General features: G+C 41.0%; 1 protein-coding gene across 1 annotated transcript in view; it reads left to right on the plus strand.

Annotated features, from left to right (window-relative positions):
• The first annotated feature begins 674 nt into the window (after positions 1-674).
• OVCH1 (ovochymase 1) overlaps positions 675-17,169 on the plus strand; it is a 49,291-nt gene continuing 32,796 nt past the window's right edge. The window contains exons 1-8 of the mRNA XM_035027824.1: positions 675-878; positions 1,508-1,726; positions 2,002-2,099; positions 2,890-3,062; positions 5,643-5,738; positions 6,410-6,561; positions 8,201-8,427; positions 16,264-16,397. Of these exons, the coding sequence (XP_034883715.1) occupies positions 675-878; positions 1,508-1,726; positions 2,002-2,099; positions 2,890-3,062; positions 5,643-5,738; positions 6,410-6,561; positions 8,201-8,427; positions 16,264-16,397 (1,303 nt within the window). The remainder of the gene's footprint in view (positions 879-1,507; positions 1,727-2,001; positions 2,100-2,889; positions 3,063-5,642; positions 5,739-6,409; positions 6,562-8,200; positions 8,428-16,263; positions 16,398-17,169) is intronic.

Below are 17,169 nucleotides of genomic sequence, written 5' to 3' on the forward strand. Positions count from 1 at the left end.
GAGGGAGAAGCAGGCTTCCTGCTGAGCAGCGAGCCCGATGCGGGGCTCCATCCCAGGACCCTGGGATCATGACCTGAGCCGAAGGCAGATGCTTAACGGCTGAGCCACCCAGGCGCCCCCCCAACCTCAAGCTATCTTATGACAAAATAACGCTTATGGGAAAATATGTTGACATGATAATCTTACCAATGAATTCATTTTAATAATCTTACATGATGGATCCTACCGCTTTGGCCCATTCCCCTGAAGCTAATAACACAGCCACCCAGGAAGGGGATGGCAGCTATAAACCTGATCTTTCATACCCACTCTGAAAATTCTTGAACGTCAAGGGCTTCAACAAGCTTCTTAGAAGGTGGGGCAATCCTATTAATTCCTCAATAAGCTCCCATGAGTCTTCCTCCTTTCAGAAGTGGGCGTGCCTGTGTCTCGTATGGATGACCAGCTTCCTCGACCCTGGCTTGGGCCACCCTCCCTGGGCTGGCACCAGAATTCCCCTGTGCTGAGCGTGCCAGGCCACGGATCCCCTTGCTCCCGGGATCCCCCAGCGGAGCCCCCTGCACACCTGTAAAGGCCGGGCGCGGTGTGTGTGTGTGGGGGGGTGCGCCTGTGGCCCGGGGATGATCGAGATGATGGGGATGATGAGGATGATGGGGATGATGGGGATGATGGGGATGACGGGGATGATGGGGATGATGGCGGGCAGCGGCAGCTGTGAGCCCAGCTGCGCGGCAGGTGCGGCCCACCGGCGCCCGCGCAGGAGTGAAGAGCGCGGCGGGCGCTTCCGGGAGCGGGAGGGTCTGCGCCGCGGGGCTCGCGGTCCTCGCTCGGTTTCCGCAGCTGCGGAGGAGGAAGCGGGCCAGAGTCCCCCAGCCCCGGTGCCATGCGGGCGCCGGTCGGGCCGGGTCTGCTGCTCTTGCTCGCCGTGGGCCTCCCGCAAGGGCTAGGTGAGCCCGGACTCCAGGCGTCGAGGCTGCGGCCCCGGGCTGAGGGCTGGCGAGGGAGACTTCTTACTCCTTCAGCCACGGAGACGGAAGCGTGAGGGGCTAGTACAGGCCCAGAAATGCCCAAAGAAGGGCCTGAGCCAGGTTTTCTTTTGGAAATTCTTCGGATTCTGGAGTTCAGGGTTTTAGGCACTGTGCTAAGGAGCCCATTAGAAGTAATTTAAAGTCAAATATCTCTTTTCTGGAGTAGCCTATGTTGTTCTCCAGTATCTTTAATACACCCTAAATTCTATAATGCTCCCCCCCCGCCCCGGAGTAAGCTCGGAATGGATCCGGGGTGGGGGTGGGGGGAGCTGGCTCCTCCCCGTCCCCACCCCCACCCCCACCCCCACCCCCACCCCCACCCCCGGGTCTTACCAAGGCAGCGCAGGCTGTAAAGGAGCAGGGGCATCCTGAAGCAAGTTCCAGTCAACAGAGGGGTAGTTGGGGGATGGTCTCAAGAATATCTTGAGAAAAGAAGGGGGGCAGCCTGCTGCTGAGTGACATCAGAACTTTCGTGCCAGGCCAGGAAAATCGGAAGGTGGACTCTTGATAAAGTGAATCCTTACACTGAGGTGCGCTGGGTGTGTGCGCATGCGCGCACGCGCTCTCTCTGCCACCCAGGACTCAAGTGTGGGATCCGCGCGGTTGACGTGAAAAGTACAGAAACTGTCTTGGAAACTGGGTTCTCTCCTAGAATTGTTGGCTGGAGAAATTCTACAGTCGGTGGGCATCCGTGGCAGGTCAGTATAACAAGAGCGTTGATTTCTTAATGAGAAATGGCGAAGTTTTTCTCTTGTTTCAAATATCGCAACTCCAGGTTAACATGTAATTTTTCTCTTGACCCTGCTCAACCTCTCTGTCAGAAAGTTTACTTCACAGGAACTATCTTCCTAACCAATTATACTGGTAACTTAACAATGTTGTATAAGGAGAGTTGATTTCAAATGTTTCTAAGGAAGGTGAGATCTATGGGGAGACGTATATTAGTTATGTTTGTGCTTTTCTTCTTGGGCAGGTCTCCCTAAAATTAGGGGAGCACCACTGCTGTGGAGGAAGCTTGATCCAGGAGGATCTGGTGGTTACCTCAGCACACTGCCTGGTTGGCCTCAATGAGTAAGTTGTGGGTTTCCATTACTTATCAAACCTCTTTTCGTAGCAATAGAAGATTTGAGCTCTAAATTTGAGAGGAGAAGATTTGAGCTCTAAATACGATGGGAGGTTCAATCTCAGTCCCTTTCTGAATTTTTCCACCTGGTCCACCCACTCACGGACCTTCCTGATCCCCAGAAACTTGTATCAAGATTATCCTAAGATTTCCTGTACTTCCTACTCTACTGATCAGAGACCCCAAAGATCCCAGATATCCTCGATAATTCGTGCAGTTAGTAGTGAGGTGGAGGTGATAGTTACTTGTTCTAGTGAAGTACTGACATCAACTGTTTAATGAATGTTCCAAAATTTTCATAATCTGAGTTTCAGTCATTAGGAGGGAAAAAATACTGTGGAAATAACAGATACTTAGCTAGGTTGAGAGTACTAATAATAAGGAGGAGAGTTCTAGGAACAACTTTTATATCTTATTAAAAATGATAGAGCATATACAGACTGGTACAAAAGGAAAAAAAAGGCCACACTTAAATATTTTATGCAGAAAGACAATTGATGGTAGGGGAAAGGGTTCCCAGAACGTAAACACTCTGATGGAAAATCATGACTTTTTACAGATCCCTATCATTTATGGGCAATTATGATGGTAGTAATCATTAATAAAGGTGCATCTCCTTTTAAGACTTAGAAATGCTTAAAGTTACACTAATCACTTTTCATTTAATTGTGTGAAACCAAGACAGTCTTTCCTGGGGGAAAGAGCTATACTTATTGAAACATTTTGCTTCGGTTTTAGGAAGCAAATTAAGAGTCTGACTGTGACTGCTGGGCAGTACAGCCTCTCTCAGAAGGGTGAACATGAACAGAAGAGTCCTGTCTCAAAAATTATTATCCATCCTGAGTACAATAGACTTGGATATATGAGTTCTGATATTGCACTGCTCTATCTAAAACACAAGGTTGAGTTTGGTAAGTAGGGGAGTTAGCACATGAAAAAATGTAGGAGAAATCTGTTTTGTTAATTCTGTACCAGCTTTAATTTCTGTGCATATATCTAAGTAATATTAGAATAGCTAAGTTTTGTTCCTTTTCAAAATTTTGTTTATAATTTATAAAAAGCACTGTACAGGCTATCAGTCCCAGACACAAATTATGTATGCTTAACTTAATCCACATTTTAAGCACTCTTTTGTCTTAGCTGGGCTACATTCTAGACTTAACTCTAGCCAGGGAGTTTGTGACATTTGAAAATGTTCTCAGAGACTTCTTTCTGTCATTATTGTGGACTAGATATCTGACACTCTCTCAGCACAGGTAATCTAAACATTTGGATAAGAATATTAAAAATCTTTTTTAAAAATGCAAAAAAGAAAAGTGTTCAGTGGCCCCAAACAATGAAAGAGCACAAATCTAGATGAGTTGGCCAGGTAAGGAAATAAGCCATCGCCTTTGAGGCATCAAATTGATCTTTAAGAACCTAGAGCTTTAATTGGTCAAGCAAGGAGCCTGCATGGGAGGAGGGATGGGGGATGGGAGAGTCTGGTTGGAGTCTCCTATGTAACCCTGACTTCCGGACAGGTGATGCTTTGAAAGGTAGGGGAAAAAAGAAGGGGAAATATGCCACATAAAGTGAGGGAATAAGGAAACTTACCTGTTTGATTATTGGCTCCGTAATCATGAGCAAGCCTTCATTCAAGTTTAATGCTGGCATTCCCATTGCCCGCGACCAAAAGAAACTATTGCCCCATTTTTCTGTTCCCCTTTATAGAAAAGCTATGAAGCTCCCTTTATGGTAGGGAGGCTCATTTCCTCTCCTCAGTTCTCATAATTGCATGTATTAGGTTTGAGCTATCTGTTAGACACCCAAGTCAATCAGACTCTCATGCCTACTACTCCCCCAAATTTGCTCTTGTCGCAGCCACTGACCTCCATGTTGTTAAATTCAAAGGTAAATTCTCAATCCTCAGCTTACTTGAAGGAGTTTTGACAGAGTTGCTCATACTGTCCTGGAAACATTTTCTTCACTTGAGTTCTGGGAGCCCCTTGGTTTGCCCTCCACCTCTTTTTTTCACCCTTTGCTAGTCTTCTGTGATGATACCGCCTCTTCTCTGTGACCTTTTATTGTTGGTGTGCTTGTTCTCTATCTGTCCTTACTCCTTCAGTGTCCTCATTCAGGATTAAGGCTTTAAACACCATCTGTGTGAAGACAATCCCAAATATTGACTATCTAGCCCAGGTTTCTTTATATTACATACGCTGCTGGGATTACTAGGAGTTGTATAGCTAACTGCCTACTGGTCATCCACCTGGATGGCTTAATAGGCAGTTCAAACTTAGTGTGTTCAAAGCAGAATCTTGATTTTCCCCTACATCCTAAATCTGCTTTACCCATAGCCTTCCATTTTGATTAATGACAAGTCTCCCTCTCCTGTTGGTTAAGCTAAACACTTTGCACTGGGTCTTGATTCCTCTTTCTCTCACACTGATTCTTCTTTCTCCCAGAAAGGTCCTGTTGCTTCTGCCTCACGCTCTCTACTCTTAGCATCCTGTTCCAGGCTACCATCCTTTATTGCCTGGGTTAATTTTCATAGTCTCTTAAATTGTCTTTGACTTCCTCTTTTACATGCCTAATGTTTGTTATTAGCCCAACAACCAGAGTAATACTTTTTGAAATAAGTTATATTATGTCACTCTGTTCAAAACACTTCAGTGGTTCTTCATTCCACTCAGATGGAAATCAGTATTCTTACCAGTTGACATCTCTGTCCTCCTGGCGCTATATCTAATCTGTGGTGTGTGTGTGTGTTTCCCACTAAACATTTTTTTGCTTGATCTGTTCCAGCCATTCTGGCCAACTGTTCCCCAAGCATATATGATATGACCCCACTGTGGGGACTTTCCATTCTTCTTCAAATGCTTTCTGCTCAGATAACTGCATGGTTCCTTCCCTTGGCTTTTCAAGGCTTTACTCAAATGTCATCTTCTCAATGAAACTTGCCATAACTATCATATTTAAAATTACATTTCCCAGGCCATCCTCCCTAACCTCCAGATTTCAGATCTTCTTTACCCTACTCAGATTTTTCCAGACTGATAGTACCTAACAACCAAATAAGTAATTTTATTTATTGTTTGCATGCCCGCTTCCCCAACACACACTCTTGTATGTAAGGGATTTATCTTTCTGCTTATTCACTGAGGTCTAGAAGAGGGCTTGCCACATAGTAGGACTCAATTACTTGCAGGGAAAACTATCCTTTAAGAACAAGGGTCTACCCTAGAATGTTAGTAGTTTGGAGGATCATGGTGGTGCATATAACACTGGATTATGTTCTTCCTTGTTTTACTTTTTCTGCATTTTTCTAAATTTCTAAAAATACAAAATAGTTTTTTATGAGAAGGGAAAACTTTTAAGATATATGTCAATATTACATTTAGGGGGAAAGTGTAGAAGCTATGAAATCAACTGGGTGCCACTTTTCCAAATATATTCAGTTTGCCTTATCTATCTATGAATCTTATAATTTTCTGTTATTGTTGTTTTTCCAGGAACTGCTGTTCAGCCAATCTGTCTTCCCCATAGAGATGATAAATTTGAAGCAGGGGTTCTTTGCATGACTAGTGGATGGTGCAAGATCTCAGAGAGTAAGCAGCATCAAAAGGATATAATAATAGTTCTTCTAGGTTTCTTTGCCCATGAGAAGCAGGAATTTTACTGGCCATGAGTAATACATTTATCCTATTTTGCTTTGTTTTTTTCCCCTGAGTTATGATCCAGTGAGAATTTCTGGATGTCTTCCCCATAAAAATGACTACACTTAAGGCTCTACATAAAACTTCTCCTGCTGCCCATTTTGGTTAGGTGTGTCAGAAAAAGAAAACCAGGGGCGCCTGGGTGGCTCAGTTGGTTAAGCGACTGCCTTCGGCTCAGGTCATGATCCTGGAGTCCCAGGATCGAGTCCCACATCAGGCTCCCTGCTCGGCGGGGAGTCTGCTTCTCCCTCTGACCCTACCCCCTCTCATGCTCTCTGTCTCTCATTCTCTCTGTCTCAAATAAATAAATAAAATCTTTAAAAAAAAAAAAGAAAAAGAAAACCAGCAGTAACTATGACAAATGAAGAAGAATACAGTAAAGGGATAATCAGGAAATAGTAAAAATGGTTAAGCTTCCTTGTCTTTAATATTGTGATTTTTTTTTTTTTTTTTTTTTTACAATAAAGAATTTCACAAATACTGCTTTATTAACTGAAGTTTTCCTTCTTGGGGAAACTTCAGTGAGGACAATGGTTGACTAACTTATCAGACTGTCTCCACAGCATCAGAATATTCAAACGTCCTACGAGAAGTAGAGCTTCCCATCATGGATGACCGAATGTGTAACAGTGTGCTCAAGGGTATGAACTTTCCTCTTCTGGGAAAGACCATGATGTGTGCCAGTTTTCCTGGTGAAGAAGAAGATGCCTGCCAGGTAAAAAGCATCAACCAGCCCAGTTATTCAGTATCATGTAGGCGATAGTGGATTCTGCCTTTCCCCATGAGCTGCTTTTGCAGAATCACTGCTTCAAAATTATTTTTTTATTCATCTTTTTACCATGCTTCTTTTTGGAGAGAGGGAGGGAAGGAAGACAGGAGCGCTGGTTTCAGCATTTCCAACCTAATGGAAGGAAGCAAAAGCACTTTGGCAAGCTAATTAGGTCTATGCGTGAATTATTTTTCATTACACCTTTTGTTAAACTTTGTGATTTTTTTTTAAAGCCTTTAATGCAGAATGCAATGCTTGCACAAAATTGACCAAAGAGGGCATAGCTATAGTAACTGTTGGATAAAACATGGGAATGACCTCCCAAGGCTGACATAGCAACTTACCAAGAAGACTGATCGTCACAAGACAGAGAGGGGAAAGGGCGACTAATTTGTGAACTCAGGCATTTTAGGTTTTAGATGGAGAAGATAATTTACTTGGAAAGACATTTAAAAAAAAAACAAACAAAACTGGAGGAGCAGGCAGTCTTTATTCTTCCCCAGCAGGCAGTTTAGAACTGCTGTGGGAAGCTCCCTAAAATTATCTGTTGGAAAAAATTTTGACTTTTGTTCTGGGGAAGAGGGGTTGCGGGTAGGAGGCGATAACAGGACAGGGACCAGGAAGAGTTTGGAAGGGAGGAGATAGAAATTTAGAATTATGCCACTTTCTAAATTGGAACACAGTGTGCTTTATCCTATCTGCATCCTTGAGAGACAATCCTTTTTTGGATTAAGCCCTCAAACAATTCTGTGCCTTTTGAAGAGGGTTTAATCTGACACAGGATTGACACGTGTTCTCAAAGCAGCACATGATTATGAAGGATTATTAAAGAAAGGATCCTAACATCATGGGTTCGGGGTACCTGAGTGCCTCAGTCGGTTAAGTGGCTGCCTTCGGCTCAGGTCATGATCCCAGGGTCCTGGGATCAAGCCCCGCATCAGGCTCCCTGCTCAGCGGGAAGCCTGCTTCTCCCTCTGCTTCTGCCTGCCACTCTGCCTGCTCGTGCTCTCTCTCTCTCTCTCAAATAAATAAATAAAATCTTAAAAAAAAAATAAAATCATGGGTTCTTTATCCTCTAGTCTGAGAGCCAATAGTCCTTTACATGTAGCCTCTGGGACAAAGTTAGGCTTCTGTTCTTTTCTCAGAGCCTTCAGCCATTGCATGAACTTGGGGACTCTATTCACTGGTGCTGTAGGCTTAGATATGACCCAGTCTTTCCCAGCAATTCCAGGTGACAAACTAGAGTGGAAGACTGCACCCGTAAACTTTCCCTGCTCCTTACAGTGGTTTGGAATGTACATGGTTGTTCTCCAAACCAGTAGGGGCAAGAGAGAAATTAAGCATTAGCTTGACAAGATTGCAGGCAGTGATTGGAAGGAAGTTACATCTAGGCAAAAAGACTGTACCCTGAAACTAATGGTGAAGAGACAAAAAGATGGACCAAAAAAAAAAACTGATGGACAGTAACCAGTGAGCATCTATGCCTCTACTACTTCTCTCTTTGAGATGAGTACTGTTGTTTGTGGGCCTGCTAAAATATTTTTAACTTGTGAATATTTTCAAGTTTTTTTCTGTCCTATGAAAGGGAGACTCTGGAGGTCCGTTTGTTTGTAGAAGAGACAGTGGAATCTGGGTCCTTGCTGGGATAACTTCCTGGAGAGCTGGTTGGACTAGAGACTGGACTTCTTTAAGAACAAACCATAGAGGGGCATCATTGGGCATTTTCTCCAAGGTGTTTGTGTTGATGGATTTTATCACTCAGAACATATTCACAGGTAGGTGTAATTTCTGTGAATTCACCCTTTCATTCTAAATCAAAAATTGATCATGCTTATTTCAAGGGTAGTTACTCTGATATGTTGCAGATATAATAGAATTAGGCTCTAAAAGCACGAATATGTCGATTTTCAATTCCTAATCCGATGTATATGAACTGAAATCTCTAAGTTCTGGAGAACTGATATCTTTCAATTTAACTTGAACTAAACTTGGACATAACCTGGATCTTCAAGTTTATGTTCATGTAAATTTTTATGAAATGTGGGTCCTTTTTTTGAATTTATAAGATTTAAAAAATAACCATTGAGAAAGGGCTCTTTCTTCATTTATCCAGTTGACATATCTTTTTCCTCTAAACTAGTTTAGAGCACTAAAAATACATTTCTTCTCTCCCATTTCTCCCATTCACCTTTGTTAATTTTACTTGGCAACAGTGGGGAAAATAAGGGAGGCTTTGGAGAGTTATTTTTGTTTTGCAGCACTAAAATCTAGATTAGGAAAACAAATGTGGGTCGAGAGATGCCAAACCTGTCCACAAGGAACTTTCCTGTTCTTTGGGAAGACAACGGAGTAAATTGACTGATGTGACAAAAGGTAAAGTGTGGATAAGCTCCAAGAGCTGTCAAAGCACTGAGGAGAGATCTGAGGAGCTCAGTCCCAAGGGACCAGAAGGTGTGCCATGCAAAGGGGCAGCATCTATGCAAGGAATGCCCAGGGGGCAGCCTCTGCAGAGTAGAGAGGTGTGAGGATACGTAACTTACAAGAACAAGCAGTTTAGTACAAGAACCAGAGCATCAGAACCTAGTGTTCTCTCCATCCCACCAGCACTCCCTCACTGTAGTCCACGATCAGCCACCTCGCCGATGATTTGAGAAGCACCACCATGACTGGTCCAGCTGAACACCAGAGCTACCTCTGACTAGAGCAGGCTCACCACTCACTCTCATTTGGGCATCAGAGTGAAAGTGTTCTGTTCCATTGTCATTACTGCACAGGGAAATTCTCTCCTGGTAGCTATTCTATTCAGTTTTCATCACCTGGAAGAGAAGGTTAAAAAGATTAACACGCCCTGAACAAAGGTTAATGATAACAATATTTTAAAAAGGCAATGAAATCATCCAGTAACAGTTAATTTCACAGTCAAATGAATAGCAGAATGTGACAATTTATTTAAATAACACTTCCTTAACCTCATCTTTCTAAGCTTCTCATCCCATAAATTGCTTATTTTTTTCTAGCTTTCAACAATTAAAATGTGACACTGGAATCTGAAGTTTCTGAGTGCATGATAGAGACTTGCCACATCATTGCTAAAATTCGTGTACTTTTACTTTAGTATTTTTCTACACAGGCATTTTATTACAACCCAGGATATTCTAGTGAGAGATGGAGGAAAAAAGCCATATTAGTTCTATATACTATAAATTTGAAGCCTCAACATGACTCAGGATTTTGAAAACTGGATAAAGAAATGTTAAATCTGAAGAACTTAGATAAAGAAAAGAACATTATGATTTAGAAATTTTCTCAGTGAAGTCTGAGGTCATAGCATCTAAAAACATGCATTCCCATAAATATAAATTATATAAATCACACAGCTTCAATCTGACTGTGTACCATATGTCTTGAAATTCTGTTCATAGCTGAGGTAAATAATCAACTTTTTTCTACATTTTGAAAGCTTGTAGATCTCAGGGAACAGTGTTATTTGGAGAAAAGGGGAAGATTCATTACCCCCATTCCAAAGAGGACAGCTGTTCTCATAATTGGTATGTATCCAAGGTAGGAATGATTCTTGTGTTCCCCCCAAAATCTTTAAGAGCTATTTTTTGGCAATTTTATCTAGTATCTCAATTTCTCAACCTGATTAACATAAAAGTCTATATATTTCATCTGATATTTTCTGGTTGGCAAGTATTTGCTGACTGACATTTCTGATACCCACTAATACAAACCGTCAACACAAGTAGTATTAAGACTGGGGCTTGCCTGAATTGATGTATTCAAATATCCAACATTAACAGCATCTGGTAGTGAGATTGTTATGGGAATTTAGTGATTAATCCTTTCCTACTTATTTCTGCAATAATGGTAATATTTTGTTAAGTGTTGCCTAGAAGATGGAAAATAACTTCAGTGTCTTTAAACTTTTTCTACATAACCTGTCCCCTTTATGTCTAAAGATATCTTTAAGCTTTAGAAATAAGTTTTGCAAGTACTTCACTTCCTCAACTGTTGTAAATTAACTTTAAATCTTGTATGAGCATTGAAAGATATGCAAAGGTTAGATCAGTTCTGTGAGTTTATAATCTGGAAAGAAGAAAGAGCTGGATAAAAAGAACTATACTGTAAAACATGATCAAATAAGCTTTATAATCCACACTACCCAGGTGTAAGGTGGTATTATAGAAAATGCAGAGACTAATTCCAATTGCAGTGGTTTGTCCAGTATATGTGTTCATACATACTATGGTTGAGAGAGAAGGGGTAGGAATGCATTAGTGAAGGGGGCGGTATTGAAACTAGGCATTGGGGGATAGTTACAGTTTTGTAGCTCATGAAGTCTTTTGTAGCTCTAGTACCTAGGAGATTTCAACAGATCATGCCAGGCAGAGGGAATTATGTGTAAGCAATGTCAGGGAGGTGGAGATTATTACAGTTGTTTGGACAATGTGTATCACAGGGCAGATGGATAGCAATCTTAGCATAAGTAGAACTATTGTAGCAGTAGACAATGAAGATAAAAAGGCTGGTTAGGTCTTAATTGTAGATCACCTTAAATTCTATGAGAAGAAGCTTAGACTTTTTGCCATAGGCAATGGGAAGCTAAGATGGTGGCAAGATTATAATTTATAAAATGAATGTATCATGACTGTAAATACTTGTTATAAGTATAGAGAGGGAATGATATGGCTTAATTGAAGCCCATATTTAAATGGCTTAAAAGTCTAAGTTGACCTTCTGTGCATCAACCTACTAATAATATAATACCAATTAGGCCTTTGCCATCTTTTCTTAAACTTTTAGAAAAATAGCATCTAGAGTGAGAGTGAGAGTCCTATTTTATTAGAGTCCTGGGCAGGGGGTAGTCGGGAGGGGTCTCCAGGTACAATCTTTAGAGAGGGACATTGATAAGCTTGAAATTATCTGAAGGACAATGGCTAAGATGGGGAGAAATTTGAAACAATATCTTGGGAGATATGCTAGAAGGAAGCAGGAGTGGTTTTGATCCAAAGAAGACTTGAGACGAGGAAGGAACTTAATCTGAGGAGCCACTACAGATATTAGGAGGAAGCAGATTTCAATCCAAATAAAGTAGTTTCTAACTTGAGAGATCTCTGAGACTTACTGGCCTTCCTCAGGAGTAATGAGTTTCCTTTATAAGTAGGTATTTGAGAAGAGCATGGATGGCTATGGGTGAAATTCTAGAAAACACTGATACATTAGGTTAAGAGATTGCAGATGGCAGCCAGTTTACCCTCAAACACAGAGAACTTGCAATTCAACTTAGACAATGAAGTATTGAAGAGATTTCTGCAAGAAAAACTTTCAAGGCAAAAGGGGTTATTAGTGTTAGATATTGCAGAAGTCAAAATGAGGTCAGATAAAATGCCATTGGATATGGCAGTTCAAAATTTTGGCTAATTCAGTAGGATTATAGGATCAGGAGCTATGTTCATAATTGGCTAAGCGATTGTTGAAGACTTGGTATCTTTCCTTCACCAAGTAGTCAAAACATTTTTATCAAAGCTTTAAGATGTGTCAGGCACTATTTTAGGTGCTAGAAATACAGCAGTGAATGAAATGGACAAAAATACTTCCTTTGTGGGGCAAGGTGGAAAGTGGAGAAGGGGGTAATACAAATCATGTTATAAATAAAAGTAAGTGGTAAGGGCTATGCAGAAAAACACAGGGATGGTTGTGCAATATTAGAGAAGGTAGTCAGGGAAAACCTCACTAGAAAGATGTTATTTGAACAAGGAGTTGAATAAGATGAGGGAGGGAATCATACGGGTCACCTTGGGAAGGAACATTCTTTGCAGAAGGAATGGCATGTTCGAGGGAGGGAAACTTTTGGTATGTTTGGGGAACAGTTGGATCAGAGTGCTAGAGCTAAGTGAGGGGGGAAGTGGTCGTGGTTGGCATGATCAAACTTACAGGACATACGGTCATTGGATTTTACTGTAAGATGTGTAGCCATTGGAGGATGTTGAGCAGATGAGGAACATGATCTGACATATTTAAAAAGGATCACTTTGGCTGTTGTATTGAAAATAGACATTAGATAGGAAAGACCAAGAGCTGAAAGACTAGTTACTGCAATTGTCCAAGTAAGCATGGTGGCTTGGGACCAGGTTTGTAACAGTAGAGGTGGTGAAAAGTGGTAGATCCACAGGATTTGATAGTGAGTTGAAAATGTGGGTTATAAGAGCGAGAACGTTATGATTAACGTGAGGGTTTTTGACCTGTTGGAGGGATGGAGCTGCCATTGTTTTTGATGAGAAAGACAGTTAACAGTGAAGGGAAAGAGGAAGATGGGACTGTGGTTTTTGGATAGTGGGACAGGTTTTGAGAGAAGCAGGGGTTTTTTGTTTTGTTTGGTGGAGGGACGGGTTAGGCTTAACTGTGCTCATGAGGAGAAGAGAGAGTAAGGGAGATGAGTCCAGAGAAATGTATAAAATACACGAAGGAAGTTTCATGAGAACACAACAAATAAAGAAGGTTTAGCTTTGAAAAAAAAAATGAATAATTACTTTCCTGGGAAAGCAACAAAAAAATTTCAGGTTACCTATAAGAGAGTTAAATAAATTTACACTAGATATCCTCTTAGTACTTATAAGGTTTTAGTTGCTTTAAGTTTAGAGGATGAAGTTGAGATTAAATAGTTAAGATTTGTAATAGCATGTAAGGACTAAAATAAGGAGTCAACAAGAGCTGAATAAGAAGACTTTCAGCAACTTCACAACACAGTATTAGCATGAATTTATACTGTATTTCAGTACATCTAAAACAAACTGGTTGTAGAATTCATTGTTATTTTATGTATCAATAAAGAAAGAAAAAATACCCAAGATTAGGAGATCGCCATATAAAGACAGGACACCAGGGGCGCCTGGGTGGCTCAGTCAGTTAAGGGGCTGCCTTCGGCTCAGGTCACGATCCCAGAGTCCTGGATCGAGCCCCGCATCGGGCTCCCTGCTCAGCGGAGAGCCTGCTTCTCCCTCTCCCTCTGCCTGCCGCTCCCCCTGCTTGTGCTCTCTATCTCTCTCTCTCTGTCAAATAAATAAAATCTTAAAAAAAAAAAAAAAAGACAGGACACCAAAGGCTGTATCTTCAGTCTAAGGCTAAACAAGGCATAGGCACACCCACGTGAAAAGTTACATGCCTCAACCTTGACACTGGGTGTAGGGAGGGGTAAAAATCTTCTCTGAGAATCTGAATCACAGACTAATACTTATGCAGGTCTGTTGTCCAAAATGTCCACCACCAGTATAGTCTGAAACACCTCAAGCAGAAAAATTAAGTAGCATGCCGTTGATAGTGCTCCTAGGTGACTGACCAAAGATAATTTCTTTCTGGAGGAATTGTTTCCATCTAAGTCTAACAGAACTGTAAGACTCCATTGTAAGATCCTTCTGATTTTTAGAATGTTCAAATGTGGGGAAAAAATGTGCTTTAGAAATGTAATAAGATACGGAGTCAGTTTGCATACTTAGTGATTTCTCCATTATGCTAAGCAGCCTTGAGAATGGTAGAAGGATTAATTCTAGATGGAGTTAATTAAAGGTAAGGTAGAAACAGATTATGTGAAGAAGGAACAGGGAGTTAGTTTCTCCAAGCTTATCTTTATTCTGCTAGGCGGTACCTGAATTCTCTGACATGGCAGATACACGACACTCAGGTGGTCTCCCTCCTTCCAGGCCCATGAAAAACATTGCCTTTCTTAGGGCCTAGAACAGTGCCTGGCATATAATAATGCTCAGTAAATATTTGAATGGGTAAATCTATGCTTAATTTTGGTCCCCCTTTCTCACTTAGCTTGACTAGACCTCAGAATCCTAACACAGCAGTCACTAACAATAAATCAGGTGATTTGAAATCTGTTTCCTGTCTCTGAGGTAGAGGTTTTGAAGTAGAAAATTGGATGAACAGGAGAAAGTACTTGCCTTTGAAGCCATAAAACCCAAAGTGTATTTCCTACTATGTGTGAGGTGTGATGAGTCTTTTAATATCACAACAGTTTTTTTTTTTTTTAAGATTTTATTTATTTATTTGACAGAGAGACAGCGAGAGCAGGAACACAAGCAGGGGGAGTGGGAGAGGGAGAAGCAGGCTTCCTGCAGAGCAGGGAGCCCGATGTGGGACTCGATCCCAGGACCCTGGGATCATGACCTGAGCCGAAGGTAGACCTTAACGACTGAGCCACCCAGGCGCCCCTATATTTAATTCTTAATGACCTAGCAAATACATATTTTATAAAGATAGAACCAAACAGTGGGATCTTTCTGAGCAGTTGCTTTTTAAAAATATATATTTTATTTTATTACTATTTTTTTAAGATTTTATTTATTTGAGAGAGAAGGAGGGCATGAGTTGGGGGAGCAGCAAATGGAGAGGGAGAGCAGACTCCCCACTGAGCAGGGAGCCTGATGTGGGACTCGATCCCAGGACCTGGGGACCATGACCTGAGCCGAAGGCAGACGCTTAACGACGACTGAGCCACCCAGGCGCCCCACACCAGTTTTCTTATTTGGAGGAGGGGGAGTACTTTCTCCCTGCTCACTTCAGAGGGGTATAATGAATCTCAAGAACGATGATAGGTGTGGAGTGCCTTCTCAGTTGAAGTGCCTAAAAAAAAAAAAAGGGAGCTTTATAATCTAGACAGCTTATTGCTTTCTAAATTGAAGTGCTTAAAGAGTGATTTTTAATAATATTTTAGGCAGCCTTTTTTTTTTTTACATCAATGTTCAAGATGATGGACTTGAAAAAGCAAAGCAGGGAGTTTCTGGTTAGGGAGGAGATATTTAGTAAGAATTATTGTGTTTGGTCTTTAGAAACTGGGCATTAAGAAGTTGATAACTCCTGCGGTCCTAAACAGTATTCTTCGAGGGCAGTGAGACTGTTAACAGGTCTAAGGTGGTTGATAAAGACTGTCAAGTTTTAGAAGTTTGTTCTGACGTGTTAGATTCCAGGCACGATTGCTTTGCACTCAGATGAATGTGAGACATGGAAGACGCTAAGGATTTATGGTCTGCTGGGCTTTCTTTTCTTTAATAATATGAATTCATGAAGGAAAATAAAGATAGAGGATTATGTGTTAAATCATGTAAGACTACTTTCAGGATGTTTAGACATGTTTCTAAAGATGTTAATAAAAGGTCACAGCTGACCTTACCAGGAGTTAGAGAGATGACATGGCAACCGCAGGGACCGTGACCCAGGCTGACCTTGAAGGATGTGACTGGTTAGAGTTAACATATGCAGCATAGTCAATCCATAATTCATGATCCATAATTCAACTTCTGGGTGCACATTATGAATTTTCAATTAGACTATTAACTCAGAACAAAGAGATGAATCTTAGGTTTTTCAATGTATAGATCAAAATTCTAGCATTTTATAACTGAATGGAAGTTAAAGGGTGGTTTCTGGTGATTCTCTAATTAACCCCTTTATTTGTTGGATAAATGCTGGCAATTTGAGCATAAACAAATTATTCTCACATAAGGATTTCCATTGCCCTTTATCTTCTAATAGCCTTTAAAATTTTGATATTGGTGAGTTATGAGCTAAAGCCCAGATACTAGATCTTATTTGTCACACTCGACTGTGCCATTTATTATGCTTTCTCCACCCTCCCCTATCTAGCTTATGTATGTGGAGAATAATGGTACCAGAAGATAAAATTATCCTGATAAAATTTACAAGCTTAGACATACCAAATCAAGTTGGATGTGACCATGACTATGTATCTTTACAATCAAGCAATGGAGTGCTTATTAGTACGTATGTTACATTTATTTTTACTTGTCATGTTAGAGTATCTAAACAACCAAAGATGTGCAGAGGGACCTGAAGTTAGATTTCTGCCCCTAGGACATCTTCTGTACTGTCCCTTTCTGGAAGGGGTTGGGTGCGTGTGGTAGGAGAGGAACCGATGACCGGCATATTGACTGAGCTTTCTCTATTCCCTTCTCAAGTTCAATAACATTGATCTCATGACTATCCGAAACTTCCTTTCAAGGCAATATCTACTTTTTTGTTTTTTTTAATCACAAAAGTGGTTGCATGTTTGCCAAATTTGGTAAAGACAGATGAGTGAATGGAAGAAAATGTAAACTGTTAATAATCCTGTCACCTAGAGATAAGTGCTGTTACCATTTTGAGGTGCTGTGTATTCATTTATATGTATTAACTGTACACACTGAATTTCACATTGTTTTATAATGTTCTTTTCTCTCACGACAGTAGATCATTTCAGGTCATTTATGGAATACCTCTTATAAACTGTAAGCATAATTAATAACTTTAATTGAAACGTGTTAAGCATCTTGATAGAGAGTCTCTAGAGCTGATATAGACCTTGGTCTCCAGCACAGGCCAGTGGTAAGGAAAATTATTTCTTCACAAATTGACAGGATGCTATAGATAAGGTATTGTGCTAAGGGTCATAATATTCGTTGACTAAATGATTTCACACTTCAGGCCTGCTATTTACCTAGTAACCATTCTTTCAACCAATCGTTTGTTAAGAATCAACTATGTGTCAGATAC

This window comes from Mirounga leonina, unplaced genomic scaffold (assembly GCF_011800145.1).
Source record: "Mirounga leonina isolate KUSES-001 unplaced genomic scaffold, KU_Mleo_1.0 Mir_201, whole genome shotgun sequence".
NCBI lineage: Eukaryota > Metazoa > Chordata > Mammalia > Carnivora > Phocidae > Mirounga > Mirounga leonina.